The following is a 19,551-nucleotide window of genomic DNA, read 5'->3' on the forward strand; positions in this document are numbered from 1 at the left end:
AAAGCAATTTCAAGTCTCTGTGTCCTAGGCATTTCTCAATTAAAGGAGCACAAAGGGATTTAAACACAGCTTTTACACACCAGACTTTAATGCAACCAGGTTTCAGGGGATCTTTTTTTTTTTTTTTTAAATCAAAACCCAATATGAGGATACAGGGGGGAAATGGGCAGTAGCCTGCAGTAAAAATGCCCAGATTTCAAAGCCCTGGAAAAAAACAATTTCACGTTACTGAATCACATCACGCAAGAGGATGTGAACAGCTCTTTTAAGCCAGACCAAAATCTACATAGCCCTGTCCTTCCTGCAACAAAACATATCAGCAGCCTGTCCTTGGAGGACTGCACCCCATGGAAGAGTGACCCATGCTGCAGCAGCTTTGGGGAGGGCTGTTCCCATGGGATGGATTCACATTGCAGCAGTTTTGGGAGGACTGCTGCTCGTGAGATAGAGCCACATCAGAGAAGTTCACGGAGAACTGTCTCCTGTGGGAGGGACCCCACAGTGCAGCAGAGGAAGGACTCCTCTCCCTGAGCAGTGAGAGAAATCATGGGTGATAAACTGATGAAAACCCCCACGCCCCTGTCCCCTCGTGCTGTCAGTGGGAGGAAGGGAGGGGTTCGGGGGAAAAAAGGTGGGGTTTTTTTAAGGGCATATTTTACTTCTCATTATCCTGCTCTGATTTTGTTAGTAATAAATTCACCTTATATCTCTAATTTGAGCCCTTGGAGTGTTTTCTCCTGGTGCTTATCTTAGCTCATGAACCCTTTGTTAAATCTTCTCTCCTCTGTCCAACTGTAGCACGGGAGGATGAGTGAGTGGCTTTAGTGGGTGCCTGGCATCTGGCCAGTGTCAAACCATGACACCCCATCACACCACACCCAGTCTTGAGGAATGGATATCTGAAGTTAAAGACTGAGTCAATGAGCATGCATATTAGCATGAGCCTCTCTGGGCTCCAATCCATTTTCAACACGAACCACTCCTGAGATGCTTCTCTGTGTCTTTCATGTCTCAGTACATTCCTCTGCATTAACTCACTCAGCCTCCCCACATGAGCCTTTGGCATCTCTGTCATCCTCCTGCAAAGGGCTCCTCCTTGCTGTGGAGCTGGTTCCCAGCAGTTTCACTTGAAGTACACTACCTTCTGTAGTAGAAGACATAAAACCATCCTTCTCTACCCATCTTCTCTAACCAATCCACGATTTTCTAAATCTCTCTCTATTCACCTACCAAACTGTCTCTACCAGAATTGGTTTTCTCAGTCATTCCCTTGCTCTGACTATTCCTGTCATTTTTTTCTGAATTTCCTCCATATCCTTGTTGAAATGGAAATCCTAGACTGTGCACAGCGATCAGCCTACACACGAGGGAGCATGAAAGCCCAAAGCCTCATCTTCCTTCCCACATGCCATCCAAGGACTGGTAAAGCATCAGTAGCATGGCAGATCAACAGATTCCTATTTTTGCCTGAGTATTAGCTTTCCAAAATGAGAATGGAAACAACACAAGGCTTATGGCCACATTCATATCAAGAGAAGCACTGAAGCAAACATTTCCTTTGGCAGATCTCAAGGTGGCCCAGCGGGGATTTGGGGCTACCCTCCAGCCCACCCTCTCCAGCACTGGCCTGCCCCAAGGCATCAGAAGTGCCATGCATGCTTTCCAAATGCATCTCTCTTCCAGGGACAGGGCTGTATGCACACATCCCTCTCTCACTGACTGTGCATCCAGATCTGTCTATAGATCTGACATCATGTTTATTTACTTCAAATGAGAATTCCAATTATAGCACCAAATTATTCTGAGGGGGTAACAACAAAGATGATGCTTTTGGTCCAACATGGATTTATTTCAAAGTGATTTCCAACATGCTGCTCAGCAGCAGAAGTTGTAGGATTGTACACCACAAGGCGGGCTGCCAAAACTGAGCTCTGCTGCAGCTGAGCAGGCAGAAGTTCAACATAAACAAAAATAACTGAAAATGAAAACTAGGGGGAGAGGAAGGGGAGGGGAATAGACAGACAAACAGGCAAATGGCAATGCTGAGAAAGAAAACTCTAAAATCCACAAAAACATGCTGAGCAAGGAGGGAGTACACCCTCATTTTAAAACACAGCGCAAAGAAGCATCCCAAAATGGGCTTGTCTCAGCACTGCTAGGAATTGTGAGAGCCAGTAGAAGATTTTAGATTCAGCTGCAGCTCAGATGAGCTTTTCACATGCTCAGAAAGTGGCCACACATTTTCAGAATGTAGGAGCTCAACCATCACTGTGGTTTAAACTGAAGACCCCTAAACAGCAGGAGCGAAATTAGTATCATATTTTCTAACTCTTATTAAAAGAACAGCATTTAGTTCACAGAGCTAATTGCTTAAAAATTAAAAGGAACTATTAAGTCACCTTTGGAACTTTGGCTGCTCAGGTGTTTGTGCCACTCACTGGGAAAAGCCACAGAACTGTAATTTCAGAAAGACTTTGGAATTATGGATAAAGTAAGAGTAATACTTGTGTGGAACAGGTTGGGCTTCGCAGACAATTTACTGAGGTTATTTACTTTGACAACATCTGCTATATTGATACTGTAGTCAAACCTAACAAAAAAGTGTTTGCTAGAGACTGCTCCTTGATTGGATCTGCAGCCACAGCCCGGCCAGCAGCACGGGAGGATCAGCTGCTGGAAACTGTGACTGCATACTGGGACAACGGGATGATCTTAGGTGGTCACAAAGAACTGAACTCTAATGCTCCCAGGCCAGAAGAAAAACTGCTTTGGTAAGCTAAGCGCTGTTTTTACTGAGCTCTTATCAGTAGCTGCTATTTTGGGGCATTAAAACATTGCAGCTCAGCAGAAATTCCATGGAATTTCATGGGAAAAGGCACCTGAATAGGCACTACTGCAACTGAGGAGCCAGTCTGAGCTCAGAAAGCACTGGCATGAAAGGTCTTAGGTTGTCTTAAGAAAGTAGCAGGAATTTCTCTTAAAAAGTGTCAGGTTAATATATTTTATTATTTGCTACCAGTTCCATTTATGATTTAGATAGTGCTTCTCAGCCTGTTGCCAACACACCATTGAAATGATCGGAGGAAAAACCCCCAGGTGCTTACCTCTACACACACAGAAAACAAAGTCTGAAAGAAAAAAGACTTCACAATTGAGCATTCAAAGTATAGCACAAACATTTGTTGACAATAAATGAAAAATCCCAAACACTTGAGGCAACACTACCCAAGATGAATGGTGGCTTTTTCTTTACTCCTATCTCTTCATCCCAACATCCAGTCCAGCTTTTGACTAAGAATAGACTAGAAGCACTGGTAAAAAAAGACAGTGTTCTTGTGGGTTGACACTGGCTGCATGCCAGGCACCCACAAGAGCTGCTCACTCACTCCCCTCTGCAGCGGGACAGAGGAGAGAAAATTTAATGAAGGGTTCATGAGTTGAGATAAGGCCCGGGAGAGATCGCTCACTAAATACCATCATGGGCAAATCAGGCTCAACTTGGAGATACAAAGTGAATTTATTACAAACAAAATCAGAGCAGGAGTATGAGAAGTAAAATAAGCTCTTAAAAAACACTTTCCCCCCACCTCTCCCTCCTTCCCAGCTCTACCTCGTACCCCAGTGGCACAAGGAGGCAGGGCACAGGGGTTATGGTCAGTTCATCATCTGAGGCTTCTCCGGCTGCTCAGGGAGAGGAGCTGTTCCTCTGCTGCACTGTGGGACCCCTCCCACAGGAGACAGTTCTCCATTAACTTCTCCAACGTGGCTCCACCTCACGAGCAACATCTCCCTGCAAACTGCTGAAATGTGAGCCCATCCCACGGGCAACAGCCCTCCCCAAACTGCTGCAGTGTGGGTCACTCTTCCACAGGGTGCAGTCCTCCAAGGACAGGCTGCTCCAGCCTGGAAGCAGGGGCCCCCTCTCTCCATTGGGTCTCTCACAGGATCACAGCCTCCTCTAGGCATGCACCTGCTGCAGCGTGGATTCCTCCATGGGCTGTGGGTGGATCTCTGCAGCTGTGTCATCCTCTATGGGCTGCAGGGTGATAACCTGCTTCACCATGGTACTCACCATGGGTTGCAGGGGAATCTTGGCTCTGGCACCCAGAGCACCTCCTCCCCCTCCTTCTGCACTGACTTTGGTGCCTGTGTGTTGTTCTCCTCACATATTCTCACTCGGCTCTTCACTAACCACAATTAAAACTGTGCCCCAACTTTGTTTGGATTTTCTTCCTTAATATGTCATCACAGAGCTGTTACCAGCATCTCTAATTGGCCCAGCCTTGGCCAGCAGCACATTCATCTTTGGAGCCATCAGGATTGGATCTGCTGGACGTGGTGGAAGCTTCTGGCAGCTTCTCACTGAAGCCACTTCTGTGGCTCCCCCACTACCAAAAAACAGGCCATGCAAAACCAATACAAGTGTAAATAACCAGATTACAAAACTTACTGTCAAAAACCAGACAGAAATAAAATCCAGCAGCATAGTAAGAGAGTTCACTGCAGGAAAGCCTGTCACACCATCTCCCAGCAGATCAAGAATTTTGCTCAGCAGAAATACAGTAAACAAAAGCTAGAATCTTCCCAAAGGAACAAGAAAACCAAAACACTTTATTACAACATAAATGCATAAAAGCCAACATAAAAGTCAATGCCATGGATAGCAGCTCACTCTGACCTCCACATCTAAAAAATATGTGGAGATAATAAAGGGCCCTTGAGTCAGACAGCAAAAGTTATTAGTCAAGAAAGATGACTGAATTAGGAAGGACTGACAAGATCAGGGCTGTTTATCTGAAAGAACAACAGGACTAAACAAATATACACAGTATGATGAAAGTTAATTAAGAAGTATCTTTTTCCTTGCCCTCCTACTACAAAGTCAAACAGAACTAAATCACATTTCAAACTGGTACTTGAGAAAGAACGGATGGGTAACTTTTAGGACTCAATGGCACAAAATACTAGAGATTATAAGAACCAAGAGGATTAAACTGCAATTGGATACATATATGAACAATCCCTGCTGTTCCATTATAAGCAAACACTAACAGATGGGGATTAGGGAGACCTTCTGTAACAGAACCATTGATAAGAGATATCATTTCCTAACAGTTATGGGAAGGATTTCATACACCACCCTCTGTAGCATCCCAGTCTTGCTATGGTTGGCTACATGACACCCAGCTAGAGGGACACTCATCAGATCACTCCAGCACTCCCTGTTCTGCTACTAGAATTGTCTGGCGGCAACAGGTGTGAGCTTCATGACAGATCTTCCACATGAAAAGCATGTGTGTATCCTTTAAGGCATGCTTGGGTTGTTATCAAGCAGCCTTGATTAGAGCAGTCCAACTTCTGCAGTGAAGGTAAACTTTTCGTAATCTCAGCTGCAGCCCTTAGGAAAACTGGCCTTCACTTTTTAGTCTTTTTAGTCATCTGAGAGTTTATTTTCCATTCTGTCATTACATCTTTTAATTTAATGTAAAAGCTATTAACCTTGGAATTTTTTTTTTTTGAGACACAGGAACAAGCTACAGGTAAGAGCAAATCCAAGAACACCTTGATTGCATCTTTGTGACACTACTCAAGGAAACTCACAGATCCTCTTCCAAAGCAAATATATTTCTTTTTAAGACAGGCTCCCCACAATGTAATAAGATTCTCTGTGATGAGGGCATTCTGTATCCTTCAGTAATGGAAATGCTAATTGTCCTCCCAGCACCCCAAATGCCTGTCCATGGCAAACAGCAAACCAAACATGATGAAGGAATATTTCTTAGCCAGACAAATCAGGTGTAATTGCAATACAAAATGAAAGTCCAACAAGGTCAAGACAAGGTCAGCAACGGCTGGTTACCTCCTCCTTCCCTTTCTTCCTTCCTAGCCCCATGCTTGCAATCGTTGACATTGGCATACGTAAGGAAAACCCTCACATTCTTAGTTACACCCTCAGCTGCTCTTTCCTGTTTTATGCTTGATTGGCCTGGTGCTGCAGTATGAGAATATTTCATAATAAATCTATATTTTCATTTGTCCTTAATAAAGCTGGGGATGATTGATGTTTCAGTCAGAGGTCAGCAGTTTTCACAATGCATAAAAATGTGGCTAAGCACAGTGTAAATGTATTCCAACAACATCCAGGGGCCTTCTGTATTTCCAAAATACCAGAAAGCTGGAAGGGCTTCTGAATGCAACTGTAATGCAAATCTCATTATTAACTACCACTTTACTGAGCAAATATCAACATCTCCCTCCTGAATAACAAGAGCATTTCTAACAACAGTCATCGTATTTCTTAATGGAGAACCAAATTCACTGGCAATAAAGTCCAGGTTCCCGGAAGAAAAATTACTCTGTGCTCTCTGCAGACAGACTGGGTTTTAATGAGCAAGGAAACCACAAAGGGGCTGATCCTAGCCCCACATAAGTCAATGGGATGGCTTCTACTGACTTCAGCGGGCTTTGGATGGAGATCTGATGTCCTGATTTTGCATTTGTTGCCCTGTCAGATTCACTGAAAGCCACAGGGAGTTTCCATGTCACTCAAAGAAGAAAGATTCTTCAAGAACTAATATTATCCCTTTCCCCAATATGGAAAATTCCCCATTATAAGCAGGAAAAAGAATAATAAATTGTTGAGAATTTCAGATCGCATTTTCAAAAAAAAGAATTCTTTGGGATAACACTCAGGAGGCTCATCTTGTGCCAACCCTGATTGTGAAGGAAGTGCAGTTAAGTGATCCAAATATATTATAAACTTTCCCAATATCACTTACAGGTGGCTTGCTGGCAGCACATTTTATTTTAAGTCTACTTTTTTTAATAATTGTGTTTTCCAGCACCAAAATGGTCTGTTCATGTGGAACTGGTGGAGTGTGTCAGAACAAACTAATACACTGGAACAGTAATTTACCACAGATGACAGGTTGCATGGGGCTTTTTCATTTACAATCTATAATATACAGCTTAAAATACGTACCATTTTCCCTCTGTATGGTATTTTTCTTTCTACTGTTGTGCTTTGCAAGACATTACTTCATTGTACGCCTTCTTTAATGACCTTAATAAATTACTTGTAAGCTTTGAGCTAAGGACACAATTCTTCAATTAAAACTAATAGCCATAATTGCAGCATCTCTCTAAGGTGCTGCTGCTCTCTGTTGGCTGTACACTATGGAAACACAGCTGGGGTCAACAGAGAAGTGTTCCTCAGGACTGAGCACGGCATTTCCTCCATGTGATAGTCTGACCAGTCATAGATCTTAGCCCTTGCCCATCAAACTTGCAGCACCTTTGGCTACTTGGTTATCACAGAATATGTGCATATGTATTATTTCCCTGTAGATGCTTCTTTTTATTCATAATTATAATGAAAAGGAGTTCCCACAGTACCCAGTGATTTCAGTGGGAGTTGCTAACATTTAGAAGCCCTGAAAATAAGGACTCATTTTATAAAGCCAAACCCAGGAATATCTGCATTACCAGACACTAAGAAAAATGTCTGCCTATGTGACACAATTAAACACTTGCCTTTGTGTAATTGAGCCTAGCCACTGACTTCAAGAGAAACTTGTATCTGCTGCACCATCCTAGCTGAGTTTCACTTGCCCAGTGCACATCCCATCTCCCCAACACAACCAAAAGCAATGTTCTGACCTCAGCTGTTAAAATTCCATTGTGGCTTGTCAAATGTGTCACTTAATACTTCAGTCTATGTGTCGCTGGCCACAGGATGAGGGTGGCAATATCTCAGCTGAGAAACATAAGTCCTTCGTATATCAAGGTAATAAAAAAACCCACAAGAACTACATTAAATCAGTCTTCATCTATCTCTTATCTGGTGTTCATTCACAAAAGATGAGGAGTAATTCATTTCCTTACTATTCATCTGTCCCACATGTGTACTAATAGGCATGAAACTACTAAACATAAATCTTCTCTTCATCCTCAGAATGATTTTTAAAAGGCACCCTTCCCTTGCATTTCTGTGTGATGCCTGATAAATAATAGATCAGTTGCATGGTGTTCGTTTTAATATTAATGTTATCAGACAGCACTTGAGAGAAGTGGGGCAGAAACCTGAATTCTGGAAGAATTTCGTATGGCAGCAGTCACCATCCAGATGTATGTTTTTCAGGACCATCTCTATCAATCTCAGGTCCATCATCTACAGATCTAAGAAAAATGGCTGAAGGAGTCAGCTGCCACAGGATGCTAGAGGGATAGCAAGAGGCTCATGAGTGCTTCTGAGTTCAGAGAAATCCTAGTGAATTGCTGACCTTGTAGAAAAGAGGTGGAGGCTACTTCTGTGCAGAACTGTTTTTCCTAGTATGCAACTGTGAGCCTACTAGAGTTTGAGAAGCATTGCAATGGGTGTGCAGGTCCGTGAATTTCCTTTCAATTTACCCAGAGACAAGGATGCAGGCCGCAATTTTTAAAAATGAATTATTTAAAATTAACTGGTAGGTTAAAATAAAATATCCATTGAGCACAAAGACAATGGCAAGATACTGTTATCTGCTTCAGGAATCTTGACAATTAAAGAAATTAAAGAAAACCTTGTTTCCTCAGCCTAAATGTTGACATTTCCCAGTATGGAGATAAGTAACCTTTGAGCTACATAATGCTTTGATTCAGCTTAAGAAATACTTCCTAGCTATAGGGCTTTTTTATCCCTACAAAAATGTGTTCTGAATCCATAAGATACAAAAACTAGGATTAATTATTTAGTGCTATATCCATCACTCTTCCATGCAGTACTAGGAAGAATATAAGGACTTTTTCCTCCTATCTCCTATCCTGGCAGCTTTATAGAATGTATGTTTAGCCAAATCTAGTCTCAGAATTAGGGGCCAGGCCACCTTGTTATCCCACTCACTACAGTTCTGAGAAGGCCTTGTGGTGAGTGCAAATACGTGCAGGCATCACACACATGCAATTCCCAACGCACAGAGGACAGCGATGTCCTTCCTCACCCAAGGAAAGCATGCTGTTAGCTGCCTCAATGCTGTGGCTGCTTTCTGTGGCTAAAAAGACAGCTGTAAGCCATGAGCAAACAGAGCCACCTCTACCTTCCCGTGCAGATCTCTAGTCAAGAATTCAAGAGAACCTGAGAGAGCTCAGGATCTGCTACAGATGTGTTGCTTCTCCACACTGCTAGGACACTGCAGAAAACAACCATACCATACTTGTGCACTAACATTCATTTAAAAGCTGATTTAGGAGGAGAGGGACAAAAGTTACATGAAGGATACATCTATTGTATTAAAGAACAACTACTTTCAGGTACAGACCTGACACCCAGCCAGAACACATTTCTGTCCCTCCTTTGCAGGGGTTCTCAGCCTGCAGTGCTGGCATCCGTCATTGGTGGCCTTGACAGGACTGGTCCATCTCGACTTCCTAGACTGCAGTGTTATTGTGGGAGAATGAACGGGGCAGGGATAGAGATCAAGACAAGAGGGGAAGAGTATCAAATCCAACCCTCAGACATACAGCAGAGCAGAGCCTTGAGCGTCCCAGGCAGCAGCAGACAGAGTCAGAGCACGAGCAGGCAGAGAAATCCATTTCAGAGAGTAGAGAGGGACAATATTCACCATCTAACAAATGTGATTACAAAAGCTTTCTCTCACTGACATACTCACACCCATTGCAATGCTTCTCAAACTCTAGTAGGCTCACAGTTGCATACTAGGAAAAACAGTTCTGCACAGAAGTAGCCTCCACCTCTTTTCTACAAGGTCAGCAATTCACTAGGATTTCTCTGAACTCAGAAGCACTCATGAGCCTCTTGCTATCCCTCTAGCATCCTGTGGCAGCTGACTCCTTTAGCCATTTTTCACCGTCCCACTGCTCGTCAATAAATCACTGCGCTAATTCCTGTGACACCTCCTGTGAAGTGCTCTGGGAATTGTGGCAAAGATTTCTGGGCTGCATCTGAGGACTGGTGGTGAATAGCTGACTTCAGGTTGACATGATGAAGAAAGGTTAAGCTCTTCAGCTGAGCAGCCTCTTAGAAATGATTCATTGTGACTCCAGCTATCCCTCTTCCATACAGCAAGTCTATCCTCTGCATCTGCCTGAACATATAAGGGACTTGGTGCTTGTCTTCTGCGTGGCTCATATACTTAAGTTTTCCTCTCTTGTCATTACCTGTGAAGGGTGATTACATTTCCTATGGAATATCACCAGTGACACATCACACTTCAGGGCTGTGTTTCCCCCCACCCTCTAATGGGAACCTGCGGTTACTTCATCCTTTTCCTTTCTTGAATACCAATCCTCCCACAAGCCTGTGTGTTAGCCACCACCCTTCCACCAAAGAAAACTGGGACTCCTACCGAAGCTCATTAATAGTAAATTATTTTCAGTTAGTAAAAACAATTCTCTCAGTGAAGACTCTGGAGAAACACGGATGGTACAGCAGAACACTGTCTGCCCCACAATTGATTTGAATACAGTGGTTTGAAGGAAACCTCAGACTTCAATAGGAACCCATTAAGAACAGCTATTTGCACGGTGCCTGTCTGAACACTGAGGACAGCAAAGAAAGTAGAATCTGTCTTTCAGGGACAGCTGATTATTCCTTTTTGATTTTTTTTCCAGTTAGATGGTCTTCAAATAAACACTGGCGTCAGAGATCTGAACTGGCAGTCATAAGCTGTGTAAAAAGACGTAAGTCACGGAACTCACTTGATTTTTGTATAAAGCAAGAAATTACTTTTTCTTTTTTTTTTGTAAAACAGTCCAAGTGCTTGCTTTTTCTACAGGAGAGACTTCTCTGTTCCTCTTCTCACTCCTCTCATAGTTTTTCATGACACTTGGATTTGGACAGGGAACTGCTATTTGGGGGACTCTCAAAGCAACCCAAAGGAATTAAGTATTTGAATCCACATGGGAATTCAAAAGCTGTAGGCCTAGCAGTCAAAAACCTTTGACAAAGGGTGGTTAACAAAAGTATGCAGACAGATTCCAAGTCTACACATATACAGATAACAAATATAGCACTGAAAAGGTCTGCTTCCATATCAAACAATACCTTCTGGCTTGTGCTATAGAAGTGCATGCTCATTTTTGCTGTCTCTGACTTCACCCTATTTTGTACTACAAAAAAGCTGGAACAGGGTGTTTGAAATTCAGAATGTCTAAAATATCTGAATTTTTTTTAAACAAATATATGTGCATACTCAATTAATTCTCTAAATTCATTTCAATCAGGAATGTTTTTGCTGGGCAGGAAAAGAAGGAATTAAAAGCTTTTCAGTTCAGTTTCCTCAAAAAAAAACCCCCAAAACAACAAACCCTAGCAGATGGCTACGCTGGGCTCCATGAATGTCCTTGTCGCTGTGCAGGACATCTGGGAAAGCTAAACTCCAACAGTCTCAGTCCTGGTGGGGAACAGCAGAGCATCATGACTGCTATAAAGTGGGAAGTGCAAGACCTGCTGAAGCCATGTATCAATCAGCACGGCAGGGTTACCTTGGAATTACTGACACAGAGCGCAACTCCCGGCTCCTTTAAATTTCCTTTAGGCTGTTGGAATGAAAACCTTATCACCTCAGAGCTTAGGTAGTGGCTTATCTCAGCTCTGCTGGGACATGAACAGAACCCACATGTCTTCATAAAGCATCTCCTTCTGAGCAGCCCAGTGTTTACTCTAAATGAATTTGGCCAGAAAGTCCCTGACTGCCTCTAAGCAGGGGCTGCTGTGAGAATGGAGTTGCTATTTCTACACAGCTGCTGTTCTGAGGAAAAAAGGCAGCAAAGAGAAAAGGCCCAAAGAGTAGCTGGGGCCATTTTGACTGTGAATCAAGCAAACACCACTGCTCATTGGGTTGTTCTGGGGCACAGGGAAATGCCTGACACACACACCAGGAGAGAAATGTGCCCAAACTCCATTACACACACGTGTCTATTAAGCTGAAGCCCACAAGGCAAAAGAATCACAAAACTGTCATTGAATGATCTGAGTTGGAAGGGACCTCAAATATTATCTAGTTCCCACCCACCTGCCATGGGCAGGGACACCTCCCACTAGACCAGGTTGCTCAAAGCCCCATACAACCTGGCCTTGAACATTTCCAGGAATGGGTGTTAAGATGCAGTTATTAAAATTATTAGAGAGACGCTTCTGCCTGAATTAAGGAGCAAACAACACCATATGCTGAAGACCACATTACATATTTTCATTTAACAGTAAATGAGAAGTAGAGAGAGAGAGATAGAAATGAATAGGAAAAAGGGCAGGGGGAAAAAAAAGTAAAAGAGTCAGAAAAAATATCACCATTCTGTGGATGCTGATGGCATCCCATTGGTCCTCTTCTTCTGATCTTCTCAGTGGTGATGGTCACCTACACCAAAAGTGGGGAAGCCCACAAAACAGAGTCCAGTGGGTTTATATTCACTCAGGTTCAGGTGGGAACGCCCAGGTACCTCCCCTGGAGCAGGGAGTTTTACACTGGATGATGCAATACTTTGGATCAGGGAACACTTCAGGAATGTTTGATGCTTTATGACACCTTCCAAGACATTACAGCAATTATGGTACATCAGCAGGGATTAATACCTTCAATCTATGTGTGAATGTCCTAGTACTTCTCCAGAAGAGAATTTTCACAGCTGAGCCACTTGTGTAAGAACTTTGGCATGACAAAAAGCCACTTACAAGGATTTGCCTCTTATCAGCCTCTTCCCTTACCTTGTTCAACATCCAGCTGTAGCCTCCGGTGATGGGTATACACACCCCTTTCTGCACCTGGGCAAAATGGTCGATTGTTTGAGTCATTAACAATTAACAGTCCAGTCTCTCACAATGGGGCATCCAAAAATTCTCTGGGCAACCTGTTCTAGTGCCTCACCATCCTCAAAGTACAGAATTTCTTTCTAATCTAAACTTAGCCTCTTTCAGTTTAAAGCCATTTCCCTTTGTCCTGTCACTACATGCCCTTGTAAGAAGTCCCTCTCCAGCTCTGTTGCAGGCCCCCTTTAGGTACTGGAAGGTTCTCTAAGATCTCGCTGGAGTCTTCAATTCTCCATGCTGCACAACCCCAGCTCTCTCAGCCTGTCTTCATAGGAGAGGTGCTCCAGCCCTCTGAGCATCTCTGTAGCCCTGCTCTGGACTTGCTTCAACAGATCCACATCTTTCTTATGTTGGGACCCAGAGCTGGATGCAGTGCTCCAGGGTGGGTCTCACAAGGGCAGAATAGAGGGGCAGAATTCCCTCCCTCCCTGCTGGCCATGCTGCTTTGGATGCAGCCCAGGATACAACTGGCTTTCCGGGCTGCAAGCTCACAGTGCTGTGTCATGGGGAGCTTTTCATCAACCAACACCCAAAATCTTTCTCCGCATGGCTGCTCCCAAGCCATTCTCTGCCCAGCCTGTATTTGTGCTTGCCATTGCTCTGACACATGTAGATAACCTTGCCATCAGCATGACTGCAGCAGGAAGGACAGAAAAGGCTCTTATTCTCAAGAAAAAACCAAGTGGTACTGATACTGGATGGGACAAGAGAGGGAAAAGAGAGAAGATGGACTGGGAGTGCTACTATCAGCCAGAAGTGAATGAGAGTCCTCTGACAGAGCCTCCCATGAACAGTTAATCTATTTCAAAAATATTATAATCTTGCATTCATGTGATCAAATGAGGGGAAAAATCCTGAGCTGGAGAACATTGCTCATTAATCGAAAACCAACCCTTTGCTAGCTACTGTCAAAAGCAGCTTCTGGGTTGTTTTTTTTCTGCAGAGAAGCTGCTGCTGGGACTTTGCCAGTTCAGCAGTTAAAGGTAATCTCAAAGAATCCCTCAGCAAATTGTAAAGTGCTCAGGCTGAAGAACAACAAGGTGTTTGGGGACTGAATTGATTGTTTTAATTTGCGTAATACTAGGAGCAAGCAACACTTAAGAATTACTCTGCTTAATTCACCTATTCCAGAAGCAAGACAAAACCAAGCCAGCTTTAATAAATAAACCAGCTATTTGACTTTATCCCCGTGTAGATAAGGAAAAGTGCAAAACCTGGGATCTGGAAAGTGCCGTGTTTCTTACATTGCATGTTCTACATACTAACAAGGAGCTAGGGGCATGCATTGGCACAACCCAACAGTCAATAGGATCTGACTCTTTGCTGTCAGATCTGTTCCTTGTACTGTTTGAAAAAGAAGAGACACAGGTCGTCTGAGTACGCCCAAAGTCTCTAAAGATGGTGCCACAGTGCACCTACCTTCCTCCTTCACAGCAGCCAATACATTTCCTCTCACTTCACTTAACAGACTGTGACAAATGTGCAGATCTCACCCCAGAAGTGTGCAAGAAATTGACTCAAAGGCAAGAATAAATCGTTTCCTTTCTTACCTATTCCCCACTTATACTTTTAACAGCATAGCCATCAAAATACAGCAAATCAATTTTTCCCCCTTACTGTCTCCACTCTGCCATTTCAGAATATTTTTAGTTGCTCTGATTAAAAATTTACCTCTTAAGTACCACTGAGGACACAGTGCATGTCTTGATTACAGTTTTGTATAACTTTTTCAGCCTACCTATGTATCTTCCTTGCAAATGAAGATGTGGAGCCATATCCTTCCTTACTTCCCTTATCTTTCTAACAAAAGAGAAATTTTAGTAACTAACTTCGAAAGACCAATAGGAAAATAACTTCACTGCAAAATGCAGAAAATACATTTTTGGAATGAAGATGTGAGGCCATCACACCTGATGGGATTACACAAGATACCTTACACAAGAGAAACATGGCATGCTAAGCTGCAAAAAACATTTGCAGGGTTTGCCCAAAGCAAAGATAAACAACCTCAGCATTTTTGGATTCTGTCTTTGGTGCTGCATTGTAGGGGACAGGTACTCAACCCTGGTCTCTTATCTCTCTCTGTCCTCTTCATCGGGGACAACTTGGGAATGTCTCATACCACTTCTACCACATATTCTACCATGTGGGATGAACCAGTACTTACTCTATTACTTTGTCCAGGTATGCTTTAATTACCATCCCTGAAATTCTACTTGTGTGCAGCCACAGTACTTACCTGAATGTCACCAAAATGTAAGACTGTATGAATGTAAGAATGTAAATCCCTTTTCCTGGGATTCTCTGTATGGCAGCAGTTTTGATTTGCTTATTCATAGTGGGCAGAGACCTTTCTACCTTCTGATTGCCATTCAGCCACCCTTTCTTTTTTCCTATGAAATCGGTTTCCTTTCCAAAACTGGAGAAGTCTTGACCACTGAAAAAGAGATTACTTTCTGATTTAATTTCTGAAGGTCATTCATATTGATTAGACAGCTTAGACAAGTTGAGTTGTAGAAGGCCTAAACTTAAAGATATGGGCGGTAAAACAGCCATTGGTAAAAGTAAGGGAAAAAGCCCTTTCTTTTCTTCCTTTAGTATCAATGTAGTCCAAAACATTCTTTTTTTTTTTTGCAAATGTTTGTTCACTAAAATGTTCCAAGGGGGAAAATGTCAGCTACAAATCCTCACTCATCATGTATTTGCACAGCAATGCTTAAAGGTCCTTAAAGATCTCCAAGGATTTGGAAGAAATAATTCAGTCAGGTAGCAAAAACAGTGCCGCTGCCTTCTGGTGTCTGGTTACATGGCTCATGCAGCATCTGACAACTCCAGGCAAGTCACAGCAAACTCACTTCACACATCATGCATGGAGAAATACATTCCATCAACCAAATGTATGAAAGTCTAACTGTTTGAAGCTAATGCATCAGGCAAAAATAGCCGCAATCCACAGGATGGACTGTGGAAAACGTTTGCTCACTGCAAAGAGACTTCTTCTCTATCCTGCTTGTCTTTACAGATGGCCCGCTCCTGTTCTTGCCAAAACCACCACAGTTTCACTCAGTTTCCTTGGCACTTAGCAAAGTCACAACTTTTCCTTCACATATGCTGGCTGATTCTTTATATACCTGAGTAACAGGTGTGTTACAGCCATGTTTTGCATTATTCATCTTGGATGAAGTCAAACCCTGACAGTGTCACACATCACACATTACTTAGTATACCTCAATGTTGTGTTTTGGTTTTTGCTCAGTCAAGTTTACCAAAGATGCATTGAGGCTGGAACAGTTCTTAATTACCCCTAGCATTCTGCTAGACTTGTGCTTTTCAGCAATGAGACTCCTTTCTGCTCTATCTCTAAATAGCCTGTGCTTCCCTAAAAGTTGTCTCAATATTTTTACCTTGCAAAGCAGATAATTGAGATTTACTTGGTTTCAGGCATCTCTTCCTTGCTTAAACAATTACTTGTCCCATGCTTTTTCCTTTTCCCTGGAGAGAAATACCTTTTCACTGCTAATACACTCCTTGACTGCAATGTACTGGAGCATGGGTATCAGTCCAAAGCCCAGTAAAACTTTGAAAGCTTTCTGAACCACAGAAAAGGAAACTATGCAGTATTACACAGACAGCCTCTATAAAGGATTTTAATTTAAAGACCTCTTTTTGTGTTATAAATTAGTTTTATTTGTATGACATTTTCTATTTTCAGATATTTATAGTCCTATAACTAAGAAAAGTAGTTTAAGAAGGAAAATAAGACTACCAAATGTCTTAATTCCTCATGAAACTGGTATTTTTAAAGGATTAAAAAAACCTGAATTCTGAATTCCAGAAGTGATTTAACTACAAGCATGAACTTATAAGCTGCTTGTAAGTAACTAACATTCAAAACAGCAGCACTGCAGGTTTTCCAATCCTAGACACTACTCCTCCATCCTCCAGAGCAGACTCACTGAAAATTCAAGATAATGATTACAAGTACCTAGATCTGTAACATACAGATCCATAGCAACGCTGAGGCTCTCTTATGTAATTCCTGTGCCCAGAGGCTTTTCTGCAACACTGAATTAAAGAAGCCACTGTATCATTCCCATAACAAGATGATTATCTAGGAATTAAGACTAAGTAGAAAACTCTTTTCAAAACATCAGTCTTCCAAAGCCTTTAGAAATCAAACAAAATTACTTATGTGGCCTACACCATCAGTTCTCAAAAGTTACATATCTGCACACATCCTGTTTTAAGAAGAAAGGGCAAAGTAACCATTATGTTACAGTCTTTATTTATGATTCTTTGTTAATGCAGTAGATAATCTCCTTGGAATTACTGATTTTTAATGGGACATTTAAAAAGATTTCTTTGACCGTTGTTGCAGGTAAACAAACTAAGAGGACTACAACATCACTTACAACAATCCATTAGTGTTGCCTCTCAAATTCTTCAGATATAAAGGCAAGAAAATCTTCCTCATTGTAGTGTCAAAACATATTTGGATGTCTGCTGAGTGAGGTTTTAATGGTTTTAGAGAACAAAACTAGTAAAATCCTAAATCTGTGTGACAAGTCTCTGTGAGCAATCAACCTTCCCATGTATTTGCAGAAGTCATAGAGGGAACCAGAGGTGTATTCCGTGAGGAGGAACAACTGTCATCCCTGGTATATGTTCTGGATGTGTCAAAGCATATCAAAGGAGAAAACACACGTAGTAGAAACCCAGTGTAGTGAATCCTGTCCCTAGCTCACCACTCTACTTGTATGGAAGACAATATTCTCAGCAAAGAAAAGAAGCATAACCTGTGAGTTGGACCATGACTGATGCAGTGCTGCTGTCCGGCTGTCATGGTGTATGTGAATTTCTCCAGTAAGATGCCAAGAGTAATCACAGAATAATATTGCCTCTGTTTGAGGGAGCAGGGAACAAGAGTTCTCCAAACTTTCAGACTTGGAAGAGCTGCTTGCAATACACATAGGATTTTCCCCTAAGAGACAATGTAATAACAAAGACAATTGCTTGTTTGGTATCAGTGAGGAGAATGTAGACGAAAAGTGGCAATGAGCACAGAGGTGTTACACATACAATAAACATTCAGCATGAACGGATGGAAAGTCCTGTTCCAGAAAGGGCTTCAGCAACCCAGTTTTTACAAAAAAAAGTTGATTGTACTGTATCAGAACCATCATGATAGAGGACAACAGGATCTGTGTGCAGAGCCTTCAGTGTCTCTGTACTTGTGCTAACTGATACTACAGTGCACTCCAAGTGACAATAAGAAATTATCTGTACCTGCAATAAAATTGCTTCTGGATTTCCCTGAAAGATACAGTCTGTTCTTTACAATGAAAAATACTCATTATCTTACCCTAACCTATATTCCTCTTCTGCACACACCATCTTGAGTAAAGGGTTAAGATCCTTTTGCATGATTTGCATGTGAGAACCACTCAAGAATTAATGACTCAAAGCTTTAAGATGCCCACACAAATTTCATTTGCATTTCTGTTTCTTCACGCAGCACAAACAGTCTCATATAACACTACACAAAAAGGTTAAAAAGGAAAAAAAACTCAAAAAAATAAAAATCCACTGAAACACCATGAAAAATAGGCCATAGAACAATCCATTCATCTGGCCTGCATCACATATCAAATTCAAAAGAACAATAGGGTTAAATACCTGGATGCAGAGAAGAAAATAAAAAATCTATAGGTAATGGAGAACAACACGAAGCATTTTCCTGTTAGCTTCAAAAAAGGTTTATCATCTGCCTTCCTACAGCACTTAGAAAAGCCTCAAAACAAATTATTTTAAACCTCAGTTTTAGGAAGCTAAGTAGCCAGCAGGTCTTCTACTTCTTAATTTGGAAACAGCAAATTGAAAAACAGTGCATATCTAATAGCTGATACTTGTCTGGTTTTTAAGCAACTGTTATTACCAGTTGGACAAATACCCTGTGCACTCCCTGGTCATGTCAGTGCTGCTATACCCATATGGTGTTCTGAAACCTGAGAGGTTGTTCAACAGCATATAAATAAGTGTCAGAAAGAAAGGAACAAGGTCTGGGTTTTTTCTCCCAGTTGAACACCAACAATAGCATTCTGCAACAAACCATTATTAGCATTGACATTGTAGTAAAGGTCTCCTAGTGTGTCAGGACTAAAAGAAGAAAGGAAGAGAACAAGGAGACAAACACTGGACACTCAGCAAAGAGCAGGACTAGAATATCAGACATGCTATGGACAGGAGTGTCACACACTGCCAGATGTATTGAGGAAGGCAGTTGTTCACTGTTGCTGTCAATAACTGAGCACAAAGCATTGGGGTAGTCTGGATACCAGAGGCTCAGTACTAGTACCAAACTGAAAAATAGGTAGTATTTCTTTTAAGTAAAAATCATTATTTTTTGCTGTAAGAAGGTTTTGGAGCTAAAAAATGAAATGTGCAAACACTGTAAGAATCAAGAACTTCTTGGTATACAGAATTAAAATATTCATAAAATATATGTACTGCAGCCACAGGAAAAAGGTATTAAAATTTTTACTTACTTTGGATGGGCAAATTCATCCAGTAGGACAACCTTTTCTATCAAGTCTCCACCAATGGTTCGAACCAAATCATAGAAATCATTCTGAGAGTATGTCTCAGAAGGCAGCCAGAAGGAGATGTCATTGATCAAAGGTGGATATCTGCTGAGCGGCTAAAAGAAATTTAAAAACATACCTTTATACGTGGCTGAACTTGTTATATCT

General features: G+C 41.9%; 1 protein-coding gene across 5 annotated transcripts in view; it reads right to left on the bottom strand.

Moving 5' to 3' along the window:
• The window catches only part of FARS2 (phenylalanyl-tRNA synthetase 2, mitochondrial), a 232,529-nt gene that overhangs the window by 57,672 nt on the left and 155,306 nt on the right, over nt 1-19,551 (bottom strand). For 4 of the 5 annotated variants that reach the window (XM_032116265.1, XM_032116256.1, XM_032116240.1 and 1 more), the window contains one exon: nt 19,348-19,499. In XM_032116265.1, the coding sequence (XP_031972156.1) occupies nt 19,348-19,499 (152 nt within the window). Of the gene's footprint in view, nt 1-17,070; nt 17,784-19,347; nt 19,500-19,551 lie in introns of those variants that run through there. The other variant, XM_032116249.1, reaches the window with a different exon arrangement.

This window comes from Corvus moneduloides, chromosome 1 (genome assembly GCF_009650955.1).
Source record: "Corvus moneduloides isolate bCorMon1 chromosome 1, bCorMon1.pri, whole genome shotgun sequence".
NCBI classification, from domain to species: domain Eukaryota; kingdom Metazoa; phylum Chordata; class Aves; order Passeriformes; family Corvidae; genus Corvus; species Corvus moneduloides.